Raw genomic sequence first — 11061 nt, forward strand, 5'->3', positions numbered from 1 at the left:
TCTATATGCCTATTAATGGTGGAACACATCAACAAATCATGTTGCATTTCTATAATGGAATACTGTACAATAATGAAAATGAATGAACTGAAGCCACACTGAACAACATAAAGGAATCTAAAAAAATATATTGTTGGTCCCGGAGCAAGATGGCTGAATAGGAGCAGCTCCAGCCTCCAGCTCCCAGCATGAGCAACACAGAGGACGGGTGATTTCTGCATTTTCAACTGAGGTACCGGGTTCATCTCACTGGGGAGTGCCGGACAATCAGTGCTGGTCAGCTGGTGCAGCCTGACCAGCGAGAGCTGAAGCAGGGCGAGCCGTCGCCTCACCTGGGAAGTACAAGGGGAAAGGGAATCCCTTTTCCTAGCCAAGGGAAACTGAGACACATAACACCTGGAAAATCGGGTAACTCCCTCCCTAATACTGCGCTTTACCAAGGGTCTTAGCAAACGGCACACCAGGAGATTATATCCCACACCTGGATGGGAGGGTTCCACGCCCACAGAGCCTCCCTCCTTGCTAGCACAGCAGTCTGAGATCTAACTGCAAGGTGGCAGCGAGGCTGGGGGAGGGGTGCCCGCCATTGCTGAGGCTTAAGTAGGTAAACAAAGCTGCCAGGAAGCTCGAACTGGGTGGAGCCCACCACAGCTCAAGGGGGCCTGCCTGTCTCTGTAGACTCCACCTCTGGGGACAGGGCATAGCTAAACAAAAAGCAGCAGAAACCTCGGCAGAGGTAAAGGGTCCTGTCTGATAGCTTTGAAGAGAGCAGTGGATCTCCCAGCACGGAGTTTGAGATCTGAGAACGGACAGACTGCCTGCTCAAGTGGGTCCCTGACCCCTGAGTAGCCTAAGTGGGAGACATCCCCCACTAGGTGCAGACCGACACTTCACACCTTGCTCAGTGGGGTACACCCCTGAGAGAAAGCTTCCAGAGCAAGAATCAGACAGCAACACTCGCTGTTCAGCAATATTCTGTCTTCTGCAGTCTCTGTTGCTGATACCCAGACAAACAAGGTCTGGAGTGGACCTCAAGCAATCTCCAACAGACCTACAGCTGAGGGTCCTGACTGTTAGAAGGAAAACTGACAAACAGAAAGGACACCCACACCAAAACCCCATCAGTTCATCACCATCATCAAAGACCAACGGCAGATAAAACCACAAAGATGGGAAAAAAGCAGGGCAGAAAAGCTGGAAATTCAAAAACTCAGAGCACATCTCCCCCTCCAAAGGAACACACCTCATCGCCAGCAACGGAACAAGGCTGGACAGAGAATGACTTTGACGAGCTGAGAAAGAAGGTTTCAGTTGATCAAACTTCTCAGAGCTAAGGAGGAACAATGTAACCAGCGCAAAGAAAGTAAAAATCTTGAAAAAAGAATGGAAGAATGGATAACTAGAATAATCAATGCAGAGAAGGCCATAAACGAACTGATAGAGATAAAAACTATGACACGAGAAATACGTGACAAATGCACAAACTTCAGTAATTGACACGATCAGCTGGAAGAAAGAGTATCAATGATTGAAGATCAAACAAATGAAAAGAGCGAGAAGAGAAGTCTAGAGAAAAAAGAGGAAAAAGAAATGAACAAAGCCTCCAAGAAATATGGATTATGTGAAAAGACTAAATCTACGTCAGATTGCCTGAAAGTGAGGGGGGAAATGGAACCAAGTTGGAAAACACTCAGCAGGATATCATCCAGGAGAACTTCCCCAACCTAGTAAGGCAGGCCAACATTCAAATTCAGGAAATACAGAGAACACCACAAAGATACTCCTTGAGAAGAGCAACTCCAAGACACATAATTGTCAGATTCACCAAAGTTGAAATGAAGGAAAAAATGTTAAGGGCAGCCAGAGAGAAAGGTTGGGTTACACACAAAGGGAAGCCTATCAGACTAACAGCAAATCTCTCCGCAGAAATTCTCCAAGTCAGAAGAGAGTGGGGGCCAATATTCAACATTCTTAAAGAAAAGAATTTTCAACCCAGAATTTCATATCCAGCCAAACTAAGTTTCATAAGTGAAGGAGAAATAAAATCCTTTACAGACAAGCAAATGCTTAGAGATTTTGTCACCACCAGGCCTGCCCTACAAGAGACCCTGAAGGAAGCACTAAACATGGAAAGGAACAACCAGTATGAGCCATTGGAAAAACATGCCAAAAGGTAAAGACCACTGATGCTAGGAAGAAACTGCATCAACTAATGAGCAAAATAACCAGCTAATATCACAATGACAGGATCAAGTTCACACATAACAATATTAACCTTAAATGTAAATGGACTAAATGGTCCAATTAAAAGATACAGACTGGCAAATTGGATACAGAGTCAAGACCCATCAGTTTGCTGTATTCAGGAGACCCATCTCACATGCAGAGACACACATAGGCTCAAAATAAAGGGATGGAGGAAGATCTACCAAGCAAATGGAGAGCAAAAAAAGCAGGGGTTGCAATCCTAGTCTCTGATAAAACAGACTTTAGGCCGGGTGTGGTGGCTCAAGCCTGTAATCCCAGCACTTTGGGAGGCCGAGACGGGCGGATCACGAGGTCAGGAGATCGAGACCATCCTGGCTAATACGGTGAAACCCCATCTCTACTAAAAAATACAAAAAAAAAAAAAAAACTAGCCAGGTGAGGTGGCGGCGCCTATGGTCCCAGCTACTCGGGAGGCTGAGGCAGGAGAATGGCATGAACCCGGGAGGCGGAGCTTGCAGTGAGCTGAGATCGCGCCAATGCACTCCAGCCCAGGCGACAGAGCAAGACTCCGTCTCAAAAAAAAAAAAAAAACAGACTTTAAACCATCAAAGATCAAAAGAGACAAAGAAGGCCATCACATAATGGTAAAGGGATCAATTCAACAGGAAAAGCTAACTATCGTAAATATATATGCACCCAATACAGGAGCACCCATATTCGTAAAGCAAGCCCTTAGAGACTTACAAAGAGACTTAGACTCCCATACAATAATAATGGGAGACTTCAACACCCCACTGTCAACATTAGACAGATCAACAAGACAGAAAGTTAACAAGGATATCCAGGAATTGAACTCAACTCTGCACCAAGTGGACCTAATAGACATCTACAGAAATCTCCACCCCAAATCAAGAGAATATAGATTCTTCCCAGCACCACATTGCACTTATTCCAAAATTGATCACATAGTTGGAAGTAAAACACTCCTCAGCAAATGTAAAAGAACAGAAATTATAACAAACTGTCTCTCAGACCACAGTGCAATCAAACTAGAACTCAGGACTAAGAAACTCAATCAAAACTGCTCAACTACATGGAAACTGAACAACCTGTTCCTGAATGACTACTGGGTACATAAGGAAATGAAGGCAGAAATAAAGATGTTCTTTGAAACCAATGAGAACAAATATACAACATACCAGAATCTCTGGGACACATTTAAAGCAGCATGTAGAGGGAAATTTATAGCACTAAATGCCCACAAGAGAAAGCTGGAAAGATCTAAAATTAACATCACAACTAAAAGAACTAGAGAAGCAAGAGCAAACACATTCAAAAGCTAGCAGAAGGCAAGAAATAACTAAGATCAGAGCAGAACTGAAGGAGATAGAGACACAAAAAACCCTCCAAAAAATCAATGAATCCAGGAGCTGGTTTTTTGAAAAGATCAACAAAATTGATAGACCGCTAGCAAGACTAATAAAGAAGAAAAGAGAGAAGAATCAAATAGACGCAATAAAAAATGATAAAGGCGATATCACCACTGACCCCACAAAAATACAAACTACCATCAGAGAATACTATAAACACCTCTACGCAAATAAACTAGAAAATCTAGAAGAAATGGATAATTTCCTGGACACTTACACTCTCCCAAGACTAAACCGGGAAGAAGTTGAATCCCTGAATAGACCAATAGCAGGCTCTGAAATTGAGGCAATAATTAATAGCCTACCAACCAAAAAAAGTCCAGGACCAGATGGATTCACAGCCGAATTCTACCAGAGGTACAAGTAGGAGCTGGTACCATTCCTTCTGAAACTATTCCAACCAATAGAAAAAGAGGGAATCCTCCCTAACTCACTTTATCAGGCCAACATCATCCTGATACCAAAGCCTGACAGAGACACAACAAAAAAAGAGAATTTTAGACCAATATCCCTGATGAACATCGATGCAAAAATCCTCAATAAAATACTAGCAAACCGAATCTAGCAGCACATCAAAAAACGTATCCACCATGATCAAGTGGGCTTCATCCCTGGGATGCAAGGCTGGTTCAACTTATGCAAATCAATAAACATAATGCAGCATATAAACAGAACCAAAGACAAAAACCACATGATTATTTCAATAGATGCAGAAAAGGCCTTTGACAAAATTGAACAGCCCTTCATGCTAAAATCTCTCAATAAATTCAGTATTGATGGAACGTATCTCAAAATCACAAGAGCTATTTATGACAAACCCACAGCCAATATCATACTGAATGGGCAAAAACTGGAAGCATTCCCTTTGAAAACTGGCACAAGACAGGGATGCCCTCTCTCACCACTCCTATTCAACATAGTGTTGGAAGTTCTGGCTAGGGCAATCAGGCAAGAGAAAGAAATAAACGGTATTCAATTAGGAAAAGAAGAAATCAAATTGTCCCTGTTTGCAGATGACATGATTGTATACTTAGAAAACCCCATTATCTCAGCCCAAAATCTCCTTAAGCTGATAAGCAACTTCAGCAAAGTCTCAGGATACAAAATTAATGTGCAAAAATCACAAGCATTCTTATACACCGGTAACAGACAAACAGAGAGCCAAATCATGAATGAACTTCCATTCACAATTGCTTCAAAGAGAATAAAATACCTAGGAATATAACTCACAAGGGATGTAAAGGACCTCTTCAGGGAGAACTACAAACCACTGCTCAGTGAAATAAAAGAGGACACAAACAAATGGAAGAACATACCATGCTCATGGCTAAGAAGAATCAATATCGTGAAAATGGTCATACTGCCCAAGGTAAATTACAGATTCAATGCCATTCCCATCAAGGTACCAATGACTTTCTTCACAGAATTGGAAAAAACTGCTTTAAAGTTGATATGGAACCAAAAAAGAGCCTGCATTGCCAAGACAATCCTAAGTCAAAAGAACAAAGCTGGAGGCATCATGCTACCTGACTTCAAACTATACTACAAGGCTACAGTAACCAAAACAGCATGGTACTGGTACCAAAACAGAGAGATAGACCAATGGAACAGAATAGAACCCTCAGAAATAATACCATGCATCTACAGCCATCTGATCTTTGACAAACCTGAGAAAACCAAGAAATAGGGAAAGGATTCCCTATTTAATAAATGGTGTTGGGAAAATTGGCTAGCCATAAGTATAAAGCTGTAACTGGATCCTTTCCTTACTCCTTATACAAAAATTAATTCAAGATGGATTAGAGACTTGAATGTTAGACCTAATACCATAAAAACCCTTGAAGAAAACCTAGGTAATACCATTCAGGACATAGGCATGGGTAAGGATTTCATGTCTAAAACACCAAAAGCAATGGCAACAAAAGCTAAAATTGACAAATGTGATGTAATTACACTACAGAGCTTCTGCACAGCAAAAGAAACTACCATCAGAGTGAACAGGCAACCTACAGAATGGGAGAAAATTTTTGCAATCTACTCATCTGACAAAGGGCTAATATCTAGACCCTACAAAGAACTCAAACAAATTTACAAGAAAAAAACAAAAAACCCCATCAAAAAGTAGGCAAAGGATATGAACAGACATTTCTCAAAAGAAGACATTCATACAGCCAACAGACACATGAAAAAATGCTCGCCCTCACTGACCATCAGAGAAATGCAAATCGTGGCACATATACACCATGGAATACTATGCAGCTATGAAAAAGGATGAGTTCGTGTCCTTTGTAGGGATGTGGGTGTAGCTGGAAACCATCATTCTCAGCAAACTTTCAAAAGAACAGAAAACCAAACACTGCATGTTCTCACTCACAGGTGGGAATTGAACAATGAGATCACTTGGACTTGGGAAGGGGAACATCACATACTGGAGCCTATTATGGGGAGGGGGGAGGGATGGCATTGAGAGTTATAACTGATGTAAATGACGAGTTGATGGGTGCTGACGAGTTGATGGGTGCAGTACACCAACATGGCACATGTATACATATGTAACAAACCTGCACGTCGTGCACATGTACCCTAGAACTTAAAGTATAATAAAAATAAAAAAGTAAAAAATAAAAATAAAATAAAAAATATATACATATTTTTGAGTAAAGAAGTCAGACACAAAAGGATACATGTTATGTGAATCCACAAGTTGCAGCAACAGGTAAAACAAATCTATGTTGCTTAAGAAGGCAAACAGGTGACAAAAATAGAGAAATGCAGGGCAGTGATCACCACAAAAGTCAGGAGAGTGGGTATTTCTGGGGTAAAGCTGTGGGGAGGCAGTTATGACTAAGAAGGGGCAAATAGGCTAGGCACGGTGGTTCATGCCTATATTCCCAGCACTTTGGAGGCCGAGGCAGGTGGATCACTTGAGGTCAGGAGATGGAGACCAGCCTAGCCAACATGGTGAAACCTCATCTCTATGAAAAATACAAAAATGAGCCAGGTGTGGTGGCATGTGCCTACAGTCCCAGCTACTTGGGAGACTGAGGCAGAGGCAGGAGAATTGCTTGAACCCAGGAGTTGGAGGTTGCAGTGAGGCAAGATTAAGCCACAGCACTCCATGCTGGGAGACAGAGGGAGACTCCATCTAAAAAAAAAAAAAAAAAAGAAGAAGGGGCAAATTAAAGAGCTTCTAGGGTGCTGACAATGTTGTATTTGATAAGCAAATGATGCCTACATGACATCCAGGAAGATATATAATATCGCCTATGTATGTGTATGCTTTTTATGTATGTGTTATAATTCACAATTTAAAAGTTTAAAAGTAAAGATTACCTGCTCATGATAAATTTTAAAATTCAAGCAGGTTAAAACTAATTCAAAAACTAAATCCTCCAATTCCCTTCTCAGAAGAAAATCTGCCAGCATCTCAGATACTTTCTCAAAGATGTTCTATGCAAAGGGCTTTGCTTTAAATAAGCAAAACTTTCTGATTTTAAACATTCAGTTCACAGAGGGTTTCCATGGAGTATCCTAGCCAGGAAGCAGAGGATCAGTAATGAGTGTCACATGAGTTCCTTGAATGCTCCACTCCTCCCTCATGGGGCCCAGGGCTTGGAACACACGAGTGCTCAATAAGGCTGGTGAGATAATCAGGCTGGGAAAGTTGCAGGTATAGGACCTGGAAGACTGAGGATTTTGACACAACAGAATAGATCCTCCTGTTAAGGGGAACAGGCTGAGAGGAGGAATGGAGGGTGTGGATGTCCAGGGTGTTTGGGAGAGAGCAGGGATGCCTATGTGTCTGGAATACAGAGAATGGAGGGCTCATGTCTGAGAAAGCAGACTGCAGTTTTGAATGACTCCAGCAGGCCGGTGCTGATTGAAGCTCTCTGAAGGGAGGTCTGTGGAGCTGGGCCAATTAAAGCAGCCACAGCCAGCCAGGCTGCTGTGTGGAGACCTGTGCCCTCAGGAGGCCCTTCAGAAGGGAAGGGTGTGCCTCTCTAGTTATGTGCAGATGTGAAGGCAGGGAGAGGATCTGGCATGGGAGACTCACGTATGAACTTATTTCACCATGAACTGGAAAATGCTAGGGTTGCTTCTCTAGGTGACCCTCTTTCACCCAAACCCTAATTTCCCAGCTCCTCATTCATGTTAGCCCAGAGGCTCCTGCCTTCCCCCATGTGGGATTCCCATTGGCCTGCCATCCCTTACTCTAATGGAAGAATCTGATCAGCTTCCTGCTGAGAGAGGCAAGGAGGCAGTGGTTCGAGCAAGGGGTTAGCAGGGCACTCAGGGACTTGGGAGTGTGCTTTTCATGTGGGACGGGACAGTGCCAGGAAGGTGAAGAGAGGCAGGCTCTGGCAGCTCTGGGCCAAGGGGCCGACAGATGTGAAATTTCAGGAGGCTCTGGTATGGGATGACTCTGCCTATAGACCCTCATCAGTTCCAGACCTGCTCTGGCCACTCCATCACCAAAGGACTCCTGGTTACTAAGCAACCCCTGCCTTACCTGCTGCATCTCCCCTTGTTCCTTAGCAACCCTTGCATAACTCAGTTCCCTCGAGTTAGGGGTCTGTATCTATAAATTATAAGTGAATGGGTGCTGCTCAGGAATTGTGAAGAAATTTTCTGTTAAATATCAGTCTGTGCTCAGTGTCAAAATGCAGGCGACCAAATGCTCTGCTTTGGGAAGGAAGCTTTGGTGTCCGATTTATGTCTCTTCTGATATTGTATTTCCAAAAACAATCTTTGCAGGTCCTAGACCTCCCCGCTCTTTCCTCCCAACTGCTTCCACTCTGCCTGCTGTTGCTCTCGCTTTCTCTTTCACACGCCCTCTCTCCTTCCTGCAAGGTCATATTTACAGCCTTGCATTTCGTGGAGACAATAGGTTTCAGCTCCTGATTGGTCTACCTTTCTAAACAGGACACCAGATTCTGAACATCGTTATGCCCCCCTGGGGAACTCCTCTCCCTCTGCTGCGAGCATAGATTAACCCCCTTTTGAGGTTGAGGGGAATCCAGTCTCCTTGACTGCGAGGACAGGAGGAAAAAGAGGACTCGCCTTTTGTCGGGACAGGACGCCCCCTGCTGGAAGGCTAGAGTAACAGCACCTCTGAGAAATGTTCCTGTCTCAGCAAGTCTGGCTGTCCCCTTTCTGGCTTCTAACCGTTCTCACCAAGCCCTGCTTGTCTGAACTTGCCTCAATGTGGTTTGCAGGAAAGCTGACCTATTGTAAGGAAAGGCAACTCTGTCTGGCCTGTTGCAGGTAAACAACCTGCAGAAATGAAGTCAGGCCTCCTCTGTCTCCCCTGCTTCCCCTTCCCATGTAAAGCCCCTCTTTTGGCTGGGAGGATGAGAAGAGTGAGCAGCTTCCAAGGCCTCTAGTTCACCCTTCCCCACTCACTCATGCTTTCCCCAAAACAGTCAGCTGGGTCAGCTGGAGCAGAATTGATCACAGGTCCTGGGAGCTTAGAATGGTTCCTGAGCTTGGCACTGCCCACTCTGATACCCCTTTCCATGCTGATCAATTCAGATGCCCAAATTGGGGGTAGGGAAGCTGAATGGACACACCCTTAACCCAGTCCCATCTTGGAGGTGAATGGTCTTCAGCACTGGTCCAAAGAGAGAAGAGAAGGGAAACGGAAAGGGGTGGCAGGTGGGTGGAGGAAGAAAACAAAGATTAGAGGAGAAAGAATGAGAAACATGGAAGAGTTAGAAACATTGAAAATCAGAAAAGAAAGAATAATGTAAACAGAAAATAAAATTCTAAGCTCCCCAACGAACTGAAAGCACTCCTCCACTTGGCAAAGGGCATTCCAAAGTCAACCTTAAAAACCAGTGCAGGCCATGATGGGAATGTGGGGTTGGACATGCCTCATTATACCCTCCTCCCTTTTGAGTTCAGGCATGACTGACCAGCATTACATTAAAATGGAGATCTTATGGCTCAAAAAACAGACTTTGTAGCAATAAGATACCAAATTCTAACCTGACTCTAGTATAGCATCACATGACAGATAGCAGGTCCTGAAAAAAACTGAAGTATTTTACACCAAAATGCATTTATTTGACATTTTTTGAAATGGCCTTGCAAAGCTGTCTTTTGTGAGGAAAATTTACATCCTATAGAAAATCCCCTTCCCTTTCCAGGTCTTTTCCTGATCCAAGAGAGATTTAACTAAGAGTCTGGCACCTTTTAGGGTCTGATAAAATATATTTACAATCTATTATCTATCAGGCCTACTACCTGGAGGCTTCATCTACATAACAAGAACCTTGGCTTCCACAACTCCCCTTATCTTAACTACAAACATTTCTTTCTATTGACCTCAACTCTTTAGGCAGAGCTTAACCCTTTCAACCAGTTGCCAATCAGAAAATCTTTAAATCCACCTATGACCTGGAAGCCCCCACTTCAAGATGTCCTGCCTTTCTGGGCCTAAACAATGTAATTCTTACATGTATTGACTTGTGTCTCTGCCTGTAGTTTCTGTTCTCCTAAGATGTACAAAATCAAGCTGTAACCCAACCACCTTGGGCATATATTCTCAGGACCTCCTGGACCTGTGTCATGGGTCATGGTCCTCACATTTGGCTCAGAATAAATCTCTTCAAATATTTTACAGTTTGACTCTTTTTCATCAGCACTAAGGAGACATCAACAGAAGCTGTGTGATCTTGGGCAAGTCTGTTCCCCTCCTGCTCCATCCATATCACAGTAAAATAAGGGGTTGACTTGGGTGGTCCAAAGTCATAGTCCAAAAGCTATCACTCTGATAGCCCCAAGAGGTTTGTAATGATAATCAAAGAAGAAATAGACTGAGCTGTAGACATAGAGCCAGGAAGAAAGAAGCATCAACATAAAAAGTAAACAGGAGTGAAGATGTGCGGTTCCAGTCATTATAGACCCAACACAAGGCAGTGAGGCACAGCAGCCCCAACCAGAGCCACATCATGCCTGCCCTGGGCAGTGGTGATGCTGGCCCAGGCTTACCTTGCTGTACATCCATCTGTCTGGAGTGCAGGTCGGCAGCCCTTCTGTCAGGCAGTCTGCAACTGAGTGTGAGGATGTGAGTAAGCAGCAGGCTGGATTTCAGGCACTGCAGATTCTATCTGAACAACTCAAAGATTCCTGGAATTTATAGCCCCAGAATTCAGAAAGGTGGGGGGAGGGTTTCTGAAAAGGCCCCACCCATGCCTTGGGAGGAAACCTAGGGGAAGTGCAGGACTCGTTGTCTGAGTAATATTCTGCAGAATGCTGCACATACCACTTAACAAGCATAACCAGCAAAAGAGTACAGCTGCTTGCCGCTTGTGGAAAGAAGTCAAAATAATAGTAGTTATGATAAGAGGGAGCAAGATGTCTTTGTTATCCATGCTAGCAGGGGAAGAGTAGAAAACAATTCCACTCTTCAATTTGTGAA

General features: G+C 43.6%; 1 protein-coding gene across 8 annotated transcripts in view; it reads right to left on the minus strand.

Moving 5' to 3' along the window:
- The window catches only part of DHRS2 (dehydrogenase/reductase 2), a 54976-nt gene extending 43915 nt beyond the window's left edge, over positions 1-11061 (minus strand). For 2 of the 8 annotated variants that reach the window (XR_002522965.2, XM_017960331.3), the window contains exon 1: positions 10632-11061. Coding sequence is in view for 4 of the 8 variants with exons in the window: in XM_017960331.3 (XP_017815820.1) it covers positions 10632-10647 (16 nt within the window). In the remaining 4 variants the exon portion in view is untranslated. The remainder of the gene's footprint in view (positions 1-10631) is intronic. The other 6 variants (XR_002522964.2, XM_009211157.4, XM_009211153.4 and 3 more) reach the window with 4 other exon arrangements.

This window comes from Papio anubis, chromosome 7 (genome assembly GCF_008728515.1).
Source record: "Papio anubis isolate 15944 chromosome 7, Panubis1.0, whole genome shotgun sequence".
Taxonomy (NCBI): Eukaryota; Metazoa; Chordata; class Mammalia; order Primates; family Cercopithecidae; genus Papio; species Papio anubis.